Source organism: Catharus ustulatus, chromosome 7, assembly GCF_009819885.2.
Source record: "Catharus ustulatus isolate bCatUst1 chromosome 7, bCatUst1.pri.v2, whole genome shotgun sequence".
NCBI lineage: Eukaryota > Metazoa > Chordata > Aves > Passeriformes > Turdidae > Catharus > Catharus ustulatus.
The window spans coordinates 34,562,464-34,583,718 of record NC_046227.1 but is presented as its reverse complement, the minus strand read 5'-3'; the positions used below and the strand labels follow the sequence as shown (position 1 = coordinate 34,583,718).

The 21,255-nt window shown below is 38.7% G+C and overlaps 1 protein-coding gene across 1 annotated transcript in view; it reads left to right on the top strand.

Moving 5' to 3' along the window:
• Positions 1-21,255, top strand: part of LRP1B (LDL receptor related protein 1B) — a 470,895-nt gene that overhangs the window by 158,915 nt on the left and 290,725 nt on the right. Inside the window, exons 3-4 of the mRNA XM_042779456.1 lie at positions 18,489-18,608; positions 19,930-20,058. Coding sequence (XP_042635390.1) covers positions 18,512-18,608; positions 19,930-20,058 — 226 coding nt within the window. The 5' untranslated portion in view covers positions 18,489-18,511. The remainder of the gene's footprint in view (positions 1-18,488; positions 18,609-19,929; positions 20,059-21,255) is intronic.

Genomic DNA, 21,255 nt, shown 5'->3' with positions numbered 1-21,255 from the left:
TGACTCTTAGACTGTGAATTTGGTTTTTTTTCCCAAAGGAAGCCCATTATAACTGCCCTAAACTTACATCAGTGAAGAACAAAAAACCTGCTACGTTATGTGGGGGTTTCTTTTTTAATATTGTCTCTTTGTTTGATTGTTTTTAATAAATGTTTCTATTATCTCAAAAAAATCCCAAACCTACAATAACATTGATTGAGCAGGACTTCTATTAGGATCATAGTAGGATCCAGTGGGATCATAGTTTTGTTTGAATAATGGAAAAAATTGTGTTTGAAGGAAAGGTAAAACTTGTGTTTCTTGACTATTTTTTTAAGCTCAAAAAAAAAAAAAAGTTTTCCTTAGTTGTACTAAAAGCTATTAAAAAATTGTATTTCCCTCCCTGCAAAAAGGGTAGGAGGTAGGATATGCTCATACTACCTAATTTATACAATTTGGTTTTTTTATTAATTTAACCATTCAGGGTTGTTTTTCCCCTCATATTTTATGGTAATAGTTGTGTACGTGAAATGAGTTGAAGCATTGTAGTAAAACTGTAGAAATATTTCTTACACCAGCAGCTAATATCCTGCAGCTCATCTGCATCCCGTGCCTGAATCACCTACTGCAGTGACAAGTAGAGCAAGGGAAAGTGAAATAAAATATAAAATAAAAGAAGCTGCTCGCTGCAGTTGGAAATATGACCTAAAATTAGCATTGCTTCTAAGTCCCACAACAGCTTTTATGTCACCTGAATAATAATAAGCATTTTCCACATAAATATTCCATAGGATTTTACTGGTAGACAGAGATTATTCCTCAAAATCTGAATCAGGTCTGGAGCCTCAGCTGTGCAGAGGACATGACATAACCAATAAGTGGTCACTGTAGAAAAAAGTGAGTTTTGGGGAAATGGTGCAGTAAAAATCAAATGATGGTGTTGACACTTTCAAAAAGTGAACACACAGCTGAAAATTTTTGCACAGGTAATCTGTTCATTACTTGGTACGTGTTTCTTGTGAAGCTGGGTGGGGAATGGTTCTATTTTTGCTTCTTTTATAATTTGTTGTTGTTGTTGCTGCTGCTGCAATAGGTGCTTTCTTTGCCTTGTAAATGCAATTTGCTCTTTGGCTTCCAGATTTCTTTTCTGGCTCAAACCCACTCTTCTGTACATATATTCACATTCATGTAATAATGAGGTTTTTTCAAGCAAACCCCATGCACAACTGCATGTATCAAAAAATAAGCTCCAAACCTAAAAACTTCCTGTAAAATAGGAAAAGAAATATCAAATAGGAAATGGAAAATGTGTGAAATACATGTGCAATAGCACTATAAAGATGACTTATATACTCCTGAGCCTCTTGCTGCAACTTGTGACATCTTTTATAGAAGTGTCACCTTTAGGAGGCTATTTTTGGCAATGATGTTTCAGCATGGGATTGTAAGGGTAACAGTGGGTATTGGATATATCCTCCAGAGATCACCTTCACACTGCCTCAAATATTTCTAGGTGTATGAAAAAAGCGAGCAGTATAACTTGCTGAAGAGCTCTGCACACTTGTTTTATTCTTTCTCATAAAACCAGATTCAGTAAAAACTTGGCCTGAATCTGCTATAATTTTCAACAGGATTCAAAGCCATTACTTTCTCTGGATAAACAGCAGTTAGTACAAATCTTAAATGTACATGTAGGGAAATATTCAGGCTCTGTACCATTTGTCACTTGCAGAACAGCTAAAGCAGCAGAGAAGCACAGCCTGTGCTAGGAAAAAACCCTTTATACCTAGCTAGTCTGGAATTAGCCAACTGTCACTTCCCAGAGCCAGGAATAGGTGGAAGAGGAGACAGTGATAAAACTTAAGCGTCTCTTGGTTTTTCTTCTTTCTTCAAAGGGTGTGAAGCTGTTCCATGTTTCAGGACCCGCGGGTTCCTGAGGGCTCGCCGCGCGCGAGCCGTTCAAGGGAGCTCTGCAAACTCTGCTGGCAGAGCCTTTGACGTTCCCAGGGCTTGTGGGGAAGTCAGTCATTACAGACAGGCTGCTAAATTATGGAGGCAATTTTTATCTGCCAGTTCTTTGCTTCTATTGCTTCCTATAAGCTTCAAGGATATTTGAGGGGAAAGTATTGGCGTGCTTGGTTGGCTGAGTGGCTCCCTGAGTTACTTACAGCCTTTCTTTGATTCCCAGGCTGTTCACAGATTTCTTAGGTTGGCCTGGACCCTTTTTGGCCACTCCAGCAGGTAGGCTGATCTCCAGCTCATTTTACAGCCAGGTCTAGGAGAAAAGAAACCTTCTTTTGCTATTCCTCACACAAAATCCATACTGAAGATTCCTTACAGAGCTCTGCTTCTGTCTTTGCAGAGCTCTCTATGCAGAGCCTCCAGTCATGGAGCAGATGAAAAGTGGAGAGACAGAGAGAATTTTTAAAAATGGGAGGCAAATACTGTGACCTCCTGCTTTGCTGATTGCTTGGTACATTCCCTGTCAGAGTTTACCTTAGTAAATAACTCTGTAACTCTATATTTAGAAGGGGAAGTATTTTAGCAAGACATAAGACTCAGCACAACAAAGTCTATTTACATGCAACATAATTGAAATGTCAACAGAGCCATGAAACGCCTCAAGGTGTTTCTTTGGTGAAGGCTGGATATGACACAGCATAGATACCTGAATACTGTGGTGCAGAAAAAGCCTTTTTGTACTCAAGTCCAGTCTTGCACTCACCTTATGGAATGTTTGCAAATGCTTGGCTGCCTCTGTGGTCCCTGCTCCTGCCTTCTCCCAGGGAATCTGACAGTTCAGAGAAGGTTCTGGGCTCAGAGGAGGGATGAGCTTCTGGTGCTGTGGAGTGGGGAGTGTTTTGTGCAGGGGCTCCCAGCCCTAGCCTGGAGCTGTGCCCCACTTGGCAGGACAGACCTTGTTCCTGCCCAGTGAGTGCCCAGGCACTGTGGAGATGTGTTGGGAATCTTGTTCCTCCCAGGGTGAGGGTTGATTCTTCATTCAGATTCTGCTAGAGTGACTTGAGAGAAGACAGCACCACTGTACACAAGCTGCTCTCCTCTCCTCTCTCCTCCATGAGGAGCAGAGAATATAAAGCACCTTTTTTTTTTTTTTTTTTTTTCATCTTTCAGATTTTTAAAAATTAAGCACTGACCGTGTGTTAGTGTTTTCTTAGACAAGTCCTCTGCTTGGTGACCCATTAATCATGTTCCTTGAAGTGAGCTGCTTTGCTGGCCTCCCCATGGAAGTGAAACCTCCAGGTGGAGGGGATTCCCAAGCAAAAGTGCCCTCACAGCCTCCAGCTGGTGCTGCTGAACGAGGATGGGCCATGGCACAGGGCCCAGTGTGGTTATAGCTCTACCCAGTGTCACATCTGTGTGTATCCTAGCCAGCACTCTGGCTTCAGGCTTCAGCCTGCCTGTGTGACATTTTTTCTTAGCAGCTGATTGACAGAGAAGACCAATCCATGCGACTCTTGCTTTATGAGGAACCACCGGTTTATTTCAAAGGTTAAGCTCAGTTTGATCTTCATCAGCAAACTGTGATTTCAGAAGGAAAATGAACTTGACAACTGTTTCAACAACCTGAATGTTTATGTGTGTCTTCGGTTAATGCCTAAAGTCAATATTTGTTAAGTCTGATTGATAAAAATATGTGCCTTTCATCAAGGTCAAATTAATTTGAGGAAATTTGCTTTTGCTTACCATGCTGCTTTTGCACAGAATCCCTTGTCAGACTTTGCAAAAAAAACTATACAGGCATTTTCTCATTTAAATTATGATTATCTTGACTATGAACTTCCCTGAGAACACCACCTCATTTGAATGTGTCTTTTTTTAAAGGATGCTGCAGATTGGATTCCAGTTCAGACAGGTGATAAATTACGTGCCTTGACCTAATTCATTAACTTTAATGGTATTTGAAGTCTTTATTTTATTCAGGATCCTCCAATAGACTTGTCTTGTAGACATCTTTATAATAATGTCCATTCATCAGCCACTTAAGGGACATCACTTGAAAGTGGATGTGACTGTGAGGATACAGATTTTTTTTCTGGGTTGTGATCTGGCTTAGGATTCCTGGGATGTAGCAGGCTGCATCAGGCTGACTTTGCATGAGCCAGTGAGGCTTGGGAAGGAGTTCTGGAGCTGTGTGTTAAATATGTATGGCTGGATTTATGTAAATTCAAAACTCACCTCATTAAAGTTGAAACTGGTGCTTTCACAGGGTACAACCACAGCGTATGTTCCCACAGACCTGGAGTTACCTGTGGGGTACAGAGGAGGGCTAAGTAATGGCATCACTTTGGAACATCCCTTAGGGCATGCTTTGTGGGACAGAGATGGAGGATTTTCTCCAGATATTTTAAGTATCACTTAAAGTTGCACTATTGCAAATATAAAAACCTTGCTGTGCCACGGTGAGGTTAATTCTGGAAAGAATAAAACAACCCTCAGTGGGTGTGTGTCTAATGCAGATTCCTCTTGTGATCTACTGTATTCTCTTAAAATGTGGATTTCTTACCAGGTGACTCCCATTGTATGCTTCTGAAAATGGATCAGCTCAGGAAAGGGAAACATGACAGAGCTGAAAAAGGATTTAACACTGAAACTGGTGTAGCAAACCAAACAGTTTTTTGGCATCCGCAGAACGAATTTGCTGTCTCATGTTAAAAGAAATGCATGTGCAACAACTATTAACACTACACTAAAGAAATCACCAAAGCTGCTTGTGAACTGACATTTAACCACTATGCTACAGGGTTTGTCCTTCTCCTTCTGAGTCTGAGGAGGGATGTGTGGAAGGACTGTGGGAAATGGGAGTTGCTGTCTCCTCATCACTCTGAAATGCCACTGACACATACCAACAGGAGAAAAAAAAAACCAACAAAAACTGGTTAAATTAATGAACACTGCAGCATTTACAAAGCTTCAGATGATGTCAGGATGGAACCATTTGGTGAGGGGATGTGGTCCCACAGCTCCAGAGGGAGGCCAGCAGTAAGCGTGGCTGGAGTTCACTCACAGTTGGCATTAAAGTGTGAAACAAAAAAAAAACCACATCAGGTTTGACACATCTTGAATAGTTTCAATTAATTCTACAGCTGTAGTCAGGTAACAGTGAGGAGTTTTCAATAATGAATTTTGTAATCTGACTTTTCCTACAACCTCATCGACAGAAACAGGAAAGGAAAAATGCTGCAAAATAACAATTTTACCTTCTGAGACCTCTCCTCTTTTAAATGTGGCAGTGGAATTGTTTTTCACAGTTATGTGAAAAATACTGTGCATTTTCCTTTTAGTTGAACATGCCCTGTATTTGAGAGGCAGTTGAAAGAAAAGCCTTTTGTTTCTGGTGTCCTTTATTCTGTATGCTGGACTGAGAGCAGTGAAAAAGTTTGGGAGAAGTCGAAAATGCTGCTTTTTGGAGAATAATTGAATGTGTTCAGAATCGAGAACATTTGATGGTGTGGTGGAGGGAGGGACAATGAGGAGCATGGAGCAAACTTAAAAACTTGGGAGATATCAAAAAGACGTGTCCAAACAAGGCACACACACAAAAAAAAAAAAAAAACAAAAAAAACCCAACCAAACAAAAAAAAAAGCAAAAAGCTACTAGACTGTGCAGAATAAAGCAAGTTTTTTTCCTAAATTTGAACAGAGCCTTTATATTTTGCTTTTTCAAAAAAGTGAAGGTGAAGTCTGCACATTTAAATTTTTCTGTCGCTACAAATGCTCTCCCAATTTAATTATCAGTTTCTGTTTTCTGCTTGAAGAATTTAATTATCCTGCAACCATTCTAATTCATTTCCTCTTTAACTGCTTCTTCTTATTCACAGTAATCATCTATTCAGATTGTTTGCTTTAAAGACTGTTTTGATATTCAGGTACTTAATGGCTTTTATTAAAAGTCAGTAAATAAATAAATTATATCTTCAATAATTTTACTTCTTTTTTATTATTATTTTTTCTTTTTTCTTTTTTTTTTTTTGTGTTTTCTTGGTTATTCCAATTTAATCTTTAACTTTGGGTATGCTTAAGCTTTTGCTGGTAATAGGGAATAGCAAGAAGATAATTAAGCCCCAGGTTTGTTTCAGTGATGTTTCATAAACATATTTGAGTTTGTCTCTTCACACATAAGGACATAGCTATCACAACCATGCAAACAGTACCATTTTCCAGGCACAAGTCCAGTAGCAATAATGCAAAATATTGTAGACACGCTGTTTGCAGCCTGTTTTTGGTTTAGTATCACTTTGCAGGGAGCAAAATTGTGATTTTCTAACTGTGCATTTCTTGTAATCGCTGTTCCAACTCCCAGTGGGATCAAATTTTCTAGAAATGCTGAGAGTACTTCTCTCAGTGGAGAAAAAGTCTCTTTGTAGTCTGAGCATCCTCTGAGAAATTCTGCTACCAAGTCAAGTGAAAGAGAACATCTTATCCCAACTAAAGATGTTCCACAGCTGGAAAAGGCTTCCTGCATACAAGGAGCTCTTCCAGGGAAAGTTTTGTGTTATTTAGTGATAAAAGCTGCTCTGGAATTTTCTGGCTTCATGACCAGGAACTCACTAACACGCAGCCATGATTCAGGAGGGAGGTTTGTTTCTTGTTCTTTGATCTGGTCATGACTACACAAGAGAAAATCAAAATGAGGCATTTTTTCCAATTTCAAAACCATTTGAAAGGGTAAAACACAGCTCTTTTTGAAAATTCTTCAAATGGCACACAAAGTTTGCAGCCTGCTGAAAGCTGTCTCCTGTAAGAAGTCTTTACAGAGGAGTAAATGAATATTTTTTTTCATTTTTCCAAGCAGTAAGATCTTTATCTTCTGATGTTAATACTAGTTAGGAGAACCCTGTAACTTAGGTTCTTTAACTATACATTGCAAAATATTTATTCTGCATTTCATAAATATGATATAATGAGATATATACATAATTAAAGGTATTTTGACAATATTTTGTCTGAAAAAAAAATGTTGCAAATGTTTTTTTAGACCTGTAAATCTAGATTTTACTTAATTTTGCTTTTGCTTTTTGATTTTTTGATTACAGTTGATTTTTCAACTGTAAATCTAGATTTTACTTAAATAAAATACAGAAATAATAGTATTGGAGTAGTCTTAATGGTACACTGTTATACTGAATAATTTCATTTCCAAATAGTCCTAATCTTGCAAAAATTCAGTCTCACATGCAAAACATAGCTACAAATAAAAGCTAAGGTGATGCACTTGTTGATTAACTCCATAATTTGGATGTAGGTGGCTTTGCCTACTGAACACTACATGGGTAGAGCTTTGTAGTTATTTAAGGAGGAAAGAATGAGGTTCTCTCCCAAACCTGGAATGAGCCAAGAGCAACTGGAGTTACATCCATCTTCTGAGTTTCTAGTTGAAGAAATTGTGAAAAGCTACACTATGCTAGTGTATATGCTGTACTTGATGGAGAGAATATCTCAAAATAATGTTTGAGAGAAGCAGTGATCTGCACCAAAACTGAATTCATTGTCTTAAGCCAAGCCCTTGGGACTGTTGGACTGTTCTCTGAAATTATCAGAAGATTTAGGAATAGATTCTGGAAAAAAAGAAATAGAAACAGATTTTTTTCCTCTCTCCTTTTGCTTTTTTCTGCCTTGAGAAGACAGGGAAGAGACAGGTTAACTTTTAATGTGCCAGAATGTAGTAGCTGAATTTTGGAGTAACACATGAAGCCCTTGTGTAAATACCTTGGCAATTCCATATTTATTCTCAGGAGCTGGAAATAAGGCTGATCTTTGTGATGCCCTTCAACCTCCAAAGCACATCACCTGAGTCTCTCATTTTCAGTGTTATCCTTTGCAGCTGTGCCTCCAATAATCTTGGGCTCTGGAATGCTGAAATTGGCTCTGAGAATCATCATGTTTTATTAACTTTTTTTGTCAGCCTTTTCTGTTTGTGGCCTGGAGAATGAAGCAAGGGGCAGAACACAGGGATTACTTTTATTTACGTTATGACCACTAATAAAATGTGTAAATGACATCTCCTGTGAAAAACTGCATTTTTCTTTTCTTTTACATGCAAAGGTACATGCAGCTACATAAAAATATAACTGTACTTGATCATAAAAGCTACAGGTGGCTGAAATGATTCATCACTGGAGTTTCTGTTCACCAGTTCTTTGATTTATAGGATGGAAAAAGGAAAGACTTTTATTTTGGGCTCTAGAGACTTGAAATGCTTTTAAAAAAAAAAAAATCCTGAAAAAACAGCTGGAGAACTTACAATGAAAAAAATACCAAATGACATTATCTTATGTAAAATATCCAGTAAAATTAAGGTTTCCTGCATATATTATGTGTGGCTATGGCAATAGCATGCATGGGCTATAAGGATGTCCTGGGTAGGTCTCTGATTGCAGCTGAATGAAGAAAGTAATGAAAAGCAATTCTTGGCCTTCTGTTGCCTTCAAACTCAGTGCCACTGAATCAATCACACATTGCCAAAGTCTAAGGGCTCATTAGTTGGTTAAAATATAAGAAATGCAACAAGGGAAGATGAGTCATGGTGAAATGGCAGCAAATGTTGCCATAGTTTGCAGTGCTGCTGCTGGTCGTGTTTTCAGCTTGTGCTCTGAGTTTGGTGCTTCCAGAAAAGTTGTTGGTGAACAATCCCAGGTGGATGTCAGGTGAGATGATGCCAAATCACCAAACATGAACTTGTGTGTGTTCTCCCAAACACTGGGACAACAGGTTTGAGTCACAGTGATTTCCTTGGCTTTGGGATGTGATGGTTCCCATTTCCTGGCTCCTCTGGACACGTGCATTTCACAGAATCACAGAATCACTGGGTTGGAATAGACCTCCAAGATCATCGAGTCCAAGCCATGCCCTAACACCTCAACTAGACCATGGCACCAAGTGTCACATCAGTCTTTTATAAACACATCCAGGGATGGTGACTCCACACCTCCCCAGGAAGACAGCTCCAGTACTTGATCACTCTTTCTGTAAAAAAGTTTTTCCTAATATCCAACCTATATTTCCCTTGGTTCAGCTTAACCAGCTTGAGGCTGTCCCCTCTTGTTCTGTCAGTGCTGCCTGGAGAAAGAGCCCAACCCCACCTGTGAGATGGTGACACCATGAGTGAGAGATGCTCAGGAAAGCACTGCCAACAGTACCTTGAGAACTGGCAACTGTGAGTTGTTCCAGGCACCAGCAGCAATATGCAACTTAAAGTAGAATTTGTCATGAATTGTTCTCTTCCAATGGGACAAACTCCAAAAGTCAACTTGAATCCCACTCTACTTGCTGCAAGGAAAAATTTAAATGTTCAGCCTGTTCAGTTGTCTGAACACCTGCTTGTGAGAGAGTGAATTACTTATTGTAGTCCCTGCCAGAGTCCAGGACTACATATGTCTGTCTCCTTGGAATAAAAAAAGTCAACAATTGAATAAGGATTTTATTTCTTCAGTATAGTTTTTCCTTGCTAGCAGTTTTTAATTTCACTTCTAACTTAAAGTCCTTTCTGTTATCCTTCACTGGGTTCAGTTTGCACATAAACAACGTTCACTTACTGAATCACGTTTGGTTCTCTGGAACCTGCTGCTATTTTTGTAATTGATTCCAAGTCCTTGGCTGAGTTTCTAGGAAGGCTCTGCCTCATGAGCCTGAGGTTTCTGCTTGGCAATTTTTTGAGAATTTTATCTGTCAAGCGTGGTTGTGCTCATGAAGAGAAGCAATTTCTGAGGTACTACTTCCATGAAGAGGCATGAAATTGGGTGTTGGGAAAAGCTATTCTAGGTGTCTTCTGTGATTTCAGAATGATTTAATTATGTTTTTCCACATAACTACAATCTGAGCAAAGTAAATAAAGACGCCAACTTTTTTTTTTTTCCTTCTTCTTCATGCTCCTACCTCAAGTATCAGTAAAAGAAAATTAATAAGCTTTTGACCTCTCTGCCATGTTTTAAAAGCTCCACACCCTTCCCAGGCTCCTCAACATTACCAGATTTCCAGAGCTTCCCTGAGAGGCTTCCTGACATCCTTTAGTACCACAAAACATTCCTGAGCATTTTCCCCAGCATGACCTGTTCTCCTCCTGGCAGCAAATTGCTGCTCTGGTGTCCAAGCATTCCTCAGGCACTGAACTGCAGTTTACTTACAAGGCTGAGAAATTGTGAGTTAATGCTGGAAATATGGTTTTTTATACAACTAAGTCCAGACTACTAGAAAGCCCAGGTGATCAGCTCCTGTTGACTTCTGGATTCCTCTATAGTTTATCCATTCAGCCATTGACAGACTTTATCACTCCCTACTTTCATCTTTGGCTCTTTTAACATGTGCAATATCGTCAGGCCTCATATTTCATTAGACACACTTAAAGATTATTATCTATATCTCAATGAACATGCATTCAATACCATGAAAATTGGTATATTGAATGATATTGAAAATGCCTAAAACTATAAACAGGTTTACATCAGCTTAAATAAATGTGTATTCTTCTCAAAGCTATTCTTTTAAATTTATATCTTGTATCCAGGTTAAAAAAAGAGATAAATTACTCTCTTCAGTCATGAAATCATTTACCCAGTTTGTTATTTCCCCTGTGAACTTTTCTTTAGTTTATGCTTGTGTATGGCAGCCAAGGTATAACTAAAACAGCAAAAGGTCAGGATAATGAACCATTTCCATGGGTGAAGCCAATATTTCTCTACATGCCTCCTACCTGCTGATCTCATCTTTTAAAGTGTTGTGTGATGCTATGGTTGAAGAACACCACATAAAACAAATTGTTTTGAAGCTGAGCCAAATATTGTAGGTCAAGATTCAGGCAGGCAGAAATTTCAATAGTACATCCTTGAAAAATAAACTTATCCATGAACTGGGTAGGGAGATGCTGTTCAGTAATATTTTTGAGATGGTTCTATTCACGTCTGAAAGGAAGTGCTGAATGTTCTGGAAGATTTTATTCCCTTATTTAACCTTTTTTTCCTGCAACACTCCTTCTTCTCTCTGACTTTGATATGTTGGAAATGACAGCAGGGAAAAAAAAAAAACTGTCTTTCCTAAGTAATATCTTATTACTAGAAGCAGCCTGAACTTACTCAGCAAGACGTGCCCATTTTCACTGAACAATAATCACAGCGAGACACTTTTGGCTGTGTGCAGACTGTCAAGCAGATTAAACAAGATATGTAATTTTCCTGTAATCATAAAACAGACAAACACGTTGTAATGTCTATTTAAAATAACAAATTAAGTTGTTCAGCGACTGATTGCCAACACAGAGACAGTGATGTGGGGAAAGATACAACAGAGGGTTGAGATACATCAGGTGATTTGTGAAGTGCAATCCATGTGCCACCATGCTCACTTTGAGCTGCTCTTTTCCAGGTAAAACTTCCTGCATCCCTTGTTGCTACAGCCCAAGGGTTTTTTTCCTTTTATTTTCTTTTTTTTTTTTTGTGGGTTTTTTTTGTGTTTTGGTTTTTTGTTTGTTTTTGTTGTTTTTTGTTTTGGTTTTTGTTGTTGTGTTGCTGTTGTTTTGTTTAATTTTGTTTTGGGTTGGGATTAAATGTGTTAATTTTTTTTGTTTGGACTTAGATGTTTATTAATTTTTATTTATATTATATTTTAACAAACCTTGAGTTTTACATTTCTTTAAGCTAACTGAACTTTTCTTATTATTAGGCCCTTTAAGGGCTAATTGTTTAATTAAGAAACTAGACAAATTATTTTTAACTCAATAACTAACCACTTGTGGCTAGAAATGCTGATTTTATCTAATTGCACAATACTACCTAGACTCATGAAGAAGCTAAAGAAGGACAAACTTCTGCCTTAATATTTTCATTTTACTTTTTAGATATTACTATGTACTATTACTATATATGACTATGTTTTAAAAGTTTAAATTCTAAGTTTTCCACCATGTGATATTACACACTTCTATTTAAACTACACACCTATAATCCTAGTTTTATTATTTATTTTTGGAAGTTTTCTCCACGGCTTCAGGTCAAAAGCAGTGTTTTCTAGGAGGTCAGTGCTTGTCAGTACAGAAAGTCTAAAATTTGAGTTTCTAGGGTTTCATCATGGCTCTGACACAGTGTATTTTAAAAAATGAATTATAACTAACATGACAAAAATCTAGTTTTTAAGCTTTACATGACAGCATTGCCCTCACAGCAGTTGTTTAGGGGGGAACAGGAGTGCCCAGGTGTTTGTTGAGCCTCAGGGGTGTTCACACATCTCAGCCCATCAGCCTTTCCTCCACAGGATGCACCAGTTGCTGCACAAGTGTTCTCAGGTTCAATCAATACTGCTGGGAAAAAGGCTCAGTTGCCTGATGATGATAATAATGAAAAAGGGTGGAAATACAGCAATCTGTTAATTCATTTTATCCAGTAACTATTTTATGGAAAATTTAGGAGCAGTCTGGTACCCAGGACAAAGCACCTTCCTCAAGCATAATTTTTCTCCCTCTGTATTAAAAATATTATTTTAAAACCCCAGCCTTAGGAAAAGATTCTGCCCTCAGGAGTTTGAGCACATGGAATTACCTATCAACAGTCCTAACTCAAACATCTCAGCTGTGTTCAGGAAAAGTTATACCCAGGACTTAGAATTGGCTTTAGCTTGCAGTCAGAGCTCAGGATGCAGAGTTTTAACTTGTGTTTCTGGGGTCTGATTACTCTGTCGTGAATTGTACAGAAATCCTGCCTGATGGATCTTGGGGCAGGGCAGCTGGGGTTGGCTACAAACCCGAGCTGTAAATGGCTGAGTCTTTAACATAACCCAGTTTATTTTTCTGAATGGATGGTTTATTCTAGGAGCTAATAAAAACCCACATTTTTGACTCCTTGTGCTCCTCTGCTGAATTTGACAGAGAACTCCCACAGCAGGGCTGTAAGGTCACAATCTCTGATTTCCATGTCTCTTTTTCTGTGGTGCATCCACCACAACAGAATTATGGGCTGAGGTGTCTGACAAAGTTCATTACAGTTCTGTCTTTCTTTCTTTCATGGTAAGATATTAAAAACTAATAACATAGCCAATAAATGTAAGATAAAAACAAGCTGCATTATTTCAGTCCAGCAGTTGAAGTCTATCAATCAAGCCACCCTTTTCTGCCAGAGAAGCAATCCATGGAGCTTTACATTGTGTTTCTAGCATCAACAATAGCAAACAAACAAAAAACTTAGGGTAGATTACAACAAAGTCTAATTTGTGAACGGGTCGTTCTTCAAAAACTCAAAACATAAACCAGAAAAGAAAAAGAAAGCTTGCAGCATATGTGTGATAAGAATAGTCTAGACTTCAGTGTGAATATTGAATGACAAAAACTGAATAAAACAGAGATAAGATCAAGTAAATTTATGAAACACAAAGATGCTGAAAAGAATCCAACTATTTAAGAGGAAAAAGAATGTATGGATTTCAATTAGAAAAGCAGTCCAGTAACAAGCTCCTGTAAGTTTTCCTTTGGGTATATTTCAGACACAAGGCAGAAAAAGGATTAATCTTAGTTCCCTAATGAAAACTTGTGTTTTAGTGTCAGGTAGTATGTTGTTTCAGGAACACAGTGAAGGAAGCTCTTGTGTCATGTAAAAGGTTTCTGGTATTTCAGGGCCCTTTCCATATGCTGTTTTTTCTTGGTCTATCATGATCCATGTCAAAAGCAAGCACTTATTTTCTGTCCCTGCTGTTCCCACTCAAAGAGGAGTTTCAGAACCTGATTATGGTAATAGCTAAGAACCTGCTCATTTTCTGCCAGAATTTATTAATGGGCAATTTGTACTCATTTGTGCTTCTGCCAATAGCCCTTTAGTTTAAATTGTCTCTTTCCTCGCTGTTGATCCTCTGATATATTCATAGACAGCAGTCATAATTCCTCTTCATTTTCATCCCCTGGCACCAATCAAGACCAAAATCTGCAGTCTCCCCTCAGATTGCAGCTCTCCATTCCCCTGCTAATCCCTCAGGCTGCGATTCTTCTTAAAGCTGAGTTTATTCTCCACACATCCATCGGGGTGTGCACAGCTGCCAGCAGCTGCCTCCTGGAAGGAGAGCACTCAGGAGCATCCTGGGGCTTGACATCAACACTTCCACTGTGAGAAACTCTTCTCCCAGTGCTCTCAGTGATGCATTTCCCTTTTTCCCAGGCAACATTGCACTGGTAGCTCCTGGTCACTCTCTGATGAACTATGTGACAAGGATCCTTTGTTGTTTCAAATTGGGAACTCCTTAACTGACAACAGAAGCTCTTTTATCCCCCTGGTGTATTGTCTGACACTTTCAACATGTAAACTTCAGCCAGTTTCTTTTATTTGCACCAGCTCTGTATTTTTGATGTTTATCAACGTTACATAATCAGTAAATTTTAATTCACAGAGTACTGAAAGGTTGTCAGTACTCTCCAGTATATATTGTCATTACAAAAAGAGCAGGACAGGATTTATACATTACAGAAGTACACAGGAGACATAACTGGGAACCCACTGCAGCCAAAAGGCTTTGTTATCCTTCAGGGGCTTCAGGAATAATGGCAAATAAATACATTTTGCTGTGTGTGCCTCAAGTCTGCTTTCATAAGGTCATACAGAATCACAGAAAGGTTTGGGTTGCAAGAGACCTTAAGGACCATCTCATTCCAACCCACACCACCCTGCCAAGGCCTGGGACACTTTCCCCATGATGAGGTTGCTCAGGGCCCCATCCAACCTGGCCTTGGTTGCTTTTCCTGTCAGGTATATTGGTAAATCTGTTCTGCTTTTATTGACTATCCCCAATAGTCCCCAAATAAATAAATTCAGCACTAAGAATTTGCAAGCTGAACTGCTTTTCCCCTTCACAGAAACAGCCAAAACATCTGAGCATGAGAACCTGGTGTGAACCCTTTGTGAACCTCGTGTCAGCTCGGGAGGAACTGACAAAAAGGATAGTCAGATCTATTGCTTAAACCTTTCATTAAAAAGCCATTCAGGAGAAGCTGGTTCCTTCTATCATTCATCTTGAATGAGCTATGATAAGCAGTGTGTTCATTGAACACAGAAGGAATAAATGAAGGCAGGATTTTATTACGGCGAATTCCTGCGGGAGCAGTTTGTCCAGGAAGCTTGCAGCTCCTCTGAGTCATTGTCAAAGGTGCAGCACTTTAGGGGAGATGAGATCAGCAGCAGCTTTGCCTGACTGACTACTCTCCTGTGGGACCAGATGCTGGGAGTTAGAGCAGCATGAAAGTCAGGAAGCATAAGGTTGGCATGGGAATCTTTGAGAAAGCAAGGTGGCTTTTGAGGCAGACCTGGATCACAGCTTCAGGGAATTCATGGAGATGCAGGGAAGTGAAAAATACTGCCCTTCATGTCTCCTGTGGAAAAAAGAAAACACTGAACAAAATGACCTAAATCAGAATTGGATGAATTGTCACTGCTCCCCGGGCTTGGGGAAAGTAGATCATCCTAAAGACATCCACAGCTGCTCCTGCTACCCCGCATTTCTGCAAATCTCACGGCTTGCTCTGGGTCTGCCGCAGAGCTGTAAAGCTCTCTCCTCTTGTTTCCTTCAGTGCAGCTCCTTCCTTTAAATCTTGCAGCAGAAATACCGGGCTTTGACAAATTCAGAGGTTTCTGTGGCTGTGATGAAAGTGGAAAGCTCAGTGATGCTCATTCTTCACTGCCTGTGTACTTTGTAAACCAGTTCTCGCTGAGAAAGGGAGATCAAAGTGGGTGCAGAATTTGAGAAAAGACAAGAAATGACAGTCCCTGGCTTTTATCTCTTTAAATGTCCTATCTGGAGCATTAAAAATATCAGTGTTCTGCTTCATGATTTTTCTTTGCCTCCTCACTTCCCAAGAAACCTGTTACAAATCTAACCAAGCCTTAAATGTATACACTGTCTTCCATAGCTTGTCCTTCAATATTTCAAACATTGCCAGAGGCAGTCAGACTCTGTTTTCTTCCAAAGGTTTTCAGAACCTGTATTGCAGCTATTACAAACTAGCTAGTAAAGTAGAAAATACATCTGCTATTTTACTGTTTAATGTTTTATTTATTAAAGGCATTTGGCAGAGGCCTAAATAACATTCCCCAACTCTTGGTCAGTCCTGAAGGGCTCAGGCAGTTGGACAAAATGATCATTGTAGGTCCCTTTCAAGTGAAATATTCTTTCCTAATCTATTCTATTTTATTTTATTCTATTTTTTTTATATTCTATCTGTTCTTACCCTCAGCTGTTATAACTGTTATTGTAGTTTTGGCTTTTTCACTTATGGGCTCCCCCAGCAGGGTTAGCAGATTAGCAACAGGCCAAAAAATTCTGGGGCCAGAAAGTGTCTGTCACAATAAGAAAACAAAATACATTTGAATTGATCTGATGAATAATTTAGGGGAGGAGGGGAAAACTTCAGTCTGTAGTTAGAAACAGATGACAACTAACAGTGGTTCTTTAATGGTTTTGTATAGAAAATGCAACCATTTTGCAGGTAAAAGCCACTCACATGATACTGCAATAACTTAAAATTGATGAAATACAACAGTTTTTATGAAAAAAAAATAACCAAAACAAAACAGACTGGTTTTTGATTGGTTTTTATTTTTATTTTTATTGGTTTGTTGGGTTTTTTGTTGCTTCGGGGTTTTTTTGTGGGGTTTTTTTTTGGTTATTTTGGGTTTTTTGGGGTTTTTTTGGTTTTTTTTTTAACTCCCCCCAGATGGACCTCACTTACCAATTTATTGTCACTGTTCTCCAGCTTTCCTGGCTGTGTGCAGGTTTATTCTGGTTCAGGCTGCTGCCTGTCTGCATCCATTAAAGAAAGAGTGCAAACAAAGCAAGTCCTGTTTGTGAGTCAAATAGTTCTCATGCAGTAGGAGCTCCTGGCTGTGGAGCATCAGACAAATATTGGAGGAAGGAAATTATAGGTGGTAAAGGATGGTTGATCCATGTTTGCTTAGAAAATGAGATGTATGTGTTGATTTTGCTCAGATAGACATTTTAAATCAGCAGGCGCCACCTTGTCATGCAGAATGATTTTTGGGTACTTTTAGGGAGGTTCTCCAGTTTACCCTCTGTGTGGGACTTGTTTTTGGAAAGGTGCAGCAGATTTAAGGACTGCACTAGGGACAGAAAACCAACAAAACCCACTGCAGCCAAAAAATATATTATCTTCTGTGCACAGGGGCCCAAAAGGCAGACAAATATACCAGGAACCACTGGGAAATGGGCAGAGTTACACAGTGTGTGGTTTGTCACCCTCTGGGCAGCCTGTGTGGCACAGAGTTCTAGGAAATGCCCTGAGATAATTGTGTGAAACCACTTTCTTTTTAAAATAATTGCATTAGAATAAGTAGTAACTTTGTGTGCCAGCCTCATCCACTTTTCTCCCAAAATTTCAGCTTTATTTTGACAGCAGCAGTCGCTCCAGAATGGAAGCTCCAGGGCTCAGATGCTGACAGAGACCCTTCTTCATATTCATTTCATTCTACTCCCAAGTAGAACTCGATGAATAATGATCAGACGGATTAAAACTGTTCACATATTCGGATACAGATTTCTCTTTTTCCTTAGGTCATACCCAGTTACTTAAAGCCAGGCCTGTAGCAAAAATTTCTCTGTCCATTTGCAGGTTATTTTCTGATCCATCTGCATAGTTTTGAAAAATATCCTCAGAGCACCTCCTCAAGCTGGGTTTCTCAATTTTTTTTTAATTTTTTTTTTTTTTTTTCTGGGAGGGAAAAATGTGTGGTTCATTAAAATCGTGTGGTTTTTTGATCCTCAAAATTATTGAAACACGGCACACAGCTTGAGGCTGGGAAGGGCTGGAACAGTTTTTGTTTGGCTTTGTGCTGTTTCATGCTGGAAAACATTGCAGTCTGTATTTCCACGAGATTTCTTCAGTTTGTTTACATCATGCCTTGTGCTGATGGGGTGTGTTTAAGCAGGTTCTATGAAGGATGTCTGCAGTAATGATATATATAATCTCCACAGGTTTATCCAGTATTACATGTCCAACATTAAATTATTGAGGCAGAATGTATCCCCACTCTTTGGTGTGAAGGTTTTGTGTGCATCATTAAATCAAAACAAACTTTAAAAAATTAGAAAATCAATTGGTATGAGGAATAATAAAGACATAGATGTTGAAACATTTATCATAATCTCAGGTTTTTTATAATTGTTACCACTTCAGGATTTTTTTTGGTTTGGTTTGGGTTTTTTTCTCAATAATTGCTATGGTTAACATGCAAAAAATGGATGTTTAAGCAGAGCAACAGTGTACCTCAATAATAAACTTGTGAGCAACTCTCAGTAGAAATAAAATGTTGATTTCTAATGTTTAACTTGCTGACATGCAGTTTTGATAACAAGCTCTTTACAGGGTGTGTGTGTGATATATTTCCAGCTAATGCAAATGGTGGTGGTGTTTCCTTCCTGAGACACACAATTAAATACATTTCAGCGTTTCTACAGTTTGTGATTTAGGAGTAACACCAATATTTAGTAACATCTTGCTCTGTTGCCGTTCCCAGAGCTGCTCCCCAGGTGCCAGCAGATGAATTGCCAGTACAAATGTGCCATCACCAGGAACAGCAGCCGGTGTTACTGCAGGGATGGCTATGAAACAGGCAGTGACGGGAGAAGCTGCACAGGTAAACGAGAAATTCAGTGTGACACGAACAGCCAGGTGTCCTGATGGTTTCCTGTTGGCTCTCAGGGGCAGGGAGCTGGGGGACAGCCAGGACAGCACCATCTCCTCCTCACCCTTCTGAGCTGCTGCTCAGGGACAAATGTGGGTTTTAGGGGCAGGGAATGGCAAAGAGGTCCCATCAAATGAGAGCCAAGCCCTCCCTCCTCACTCTCTAATGCTCCTGTGCATCTCCTGAAGCTGCTGAAGGCTCAGCTGGACTGCAGCAGTTCTGGAGCTACAGCTCAGTTGTGAGAGCTGCTCTCCCTCCAGGAGAGACTCTACAACTTGTAGTGTTTCACCTCACAGCCATGAAGTCACACCTAGATTAGAATTTGATAAATGAACCCCCCCAAGGTCATGCAACTTAGCTGGGAATGTTATTTTGGAGTAATTAACTGTAGACTGAGGCTGTAGACTTAAATTGTAGACTGTTCTCTTTCATTTTTTAAATATATGGCTTCTTCATTCTCTCTCCAGGTGTTTGTTTCTCTCTTTATTTTTTCTCTATTAATAATCATATTGGAGTTCTATGGCCCTATGGATGTTCTCACTACCAATCACTCCTCTCTCCAACTAAAAGTACTAAGCCAGATTCTTCATAAATATAATTTATTATAAGTTCTTTCTCTCTATGGTTGTCTTGTTTCATGATTAAAAATATATCTCAGGAAATAATTTAAACAGCAAGTTTTTTAAAATGTCAATTTATTACTTAAACCCTCAACCACTGTTAAATAGCATATCTTGATTTTATGGTATTATCCTTGTACACCCTAGTAGAGAAAAATGTTCTTTATATTTATTGGAGGAGTATATAGTTTTTGATGTTGGATGGTGGTTTAATGGAGAGGTGGTGACAGCTCATTTAAGGAACTGTAAGACATTGCCAGCATAAATAGGTTGAGAAGGGTAATCAATTACTTCCTCTCCTGAAATGCTGCTCCATTCATCAGCCCTGATAACTAGTGATCTCCAGTATTAACAAGGACCCAAACGTCTCCTAACATGATGTAGGCATTGGAGACTACTTGAAGTAATGAAGGTTTTATCTTTCAAAATTAAGAGCTATTGAACTTGAAAACTCCTACCCTTCTTTCTGGCTATTTGAGTGATTTCAACAGCCAACATCCCTGATAAATTCATGCTTTGAGAAGGGGAAAACATCAAGCTTCCCACCAAAATGATTCATGCCTTAAACATCTCTCTTCGAATTCTCAATTTTATTGAATTTCTTTATTTTTTTCCCCTAATCCCTAAAGTAGATCTTGTTGATGTCCCTTTAGATGTGAATGAATGTGACACGTATGGAAGCTGCAGCCAGACGTGTGTAAATACAGATGGGTCCTACTCTTGCAGCTGTGTGGAGGGTTATGTGCTTCAGCCTGATAACAAGTCCTGCAAGGCCAAAACCAGTAAGTTCTAACATCTTTTTACCTTCCTGAAAACATATTGTGGTTCAGTCCTAGAAGATTTATGTGAAAAGAGAGAGATGAATGCAGGTGAGATGAACTTTGCTTCACTCGACTACAAAGAGCCACACAACAAGCTTAGAAAAAAACTTTTCACTTATTAAGACAATACTCCAAGGGAAATATCAAAAGTTATTATCTGGATATTATTAATTAAAGCAAAATACTCAATTCAGCCAAGATTAGAAGAGTTCCCAGTTTCCCTGTTCATAAATAAATCAAAGATTTTCCTCACACAAACAAAAAAGTCTGTTTACTCTGGGAAGACAATGGAGACAGGGGAAATGATCATGAGGTAATTGTACCCTTAGGATGAAAAAAGACATGAGATTGCTTTGTCCTTGCATTATCCCAAGAGGTGAATTTCCTGATATACATATTCACATGAGGCTTTTTGTTGCTTAGTGCATGTTTTCATTACTTATAGTGGATTGGGTATTTGAGGAAATTAGTCAATTGTGCTTAATGAGGCAATATAGTACACAGTGTTTTCTTATTCAGCATAATGAATTAACAATGCTTTTTTATTAAAAACCCAAGAAGGTTCCTTAAGGAATTCTCCAACATCCACAATGCTGAAGCATATGCAGCTGAGTATGAAGTAATATTTATTGTAAATATTTTAAGCCTTTCTTTTTGTAACTATTTTGCCATCAGAAAACAGGAAGGTCTAGTGATGGTTTTGAGGCTTCCCCACCTAAAGAGCATTACTAAATGTGTCCTTCCTTGATCACCTCTAGGAGTTAAAGAGTATTTTCCTGATTATACTGTTTTTTCTTGATCCATATATGCACATTATTTTTATTTTTTTTTAATTCACAGTGAAGTTTTGTGAGATAAGAAATCCCATGCAAAGTAAAAATAATTTCTTATTCTTCTTTCTTCACTACATGAAAATCAATAATGCAATTCTAGATTAGGAAATCCTCATGGTGTCAGGGCTTGAGGTGACCCTTTTGGTTTCCCTTTTTACAGACAGTTTACAGTAGTTAGCTGTTGGTGTCAAGATGAAACAAATCACATTAATAAGGAAATTCTCTGTATTTTTGTTACTTTATCATGTTTATTTGACAGAAGTTTTCACTTTTTTTTGGTATTTTTTGAAAGGAATCACTACTCACTAATCAAAGAAATCCCTGT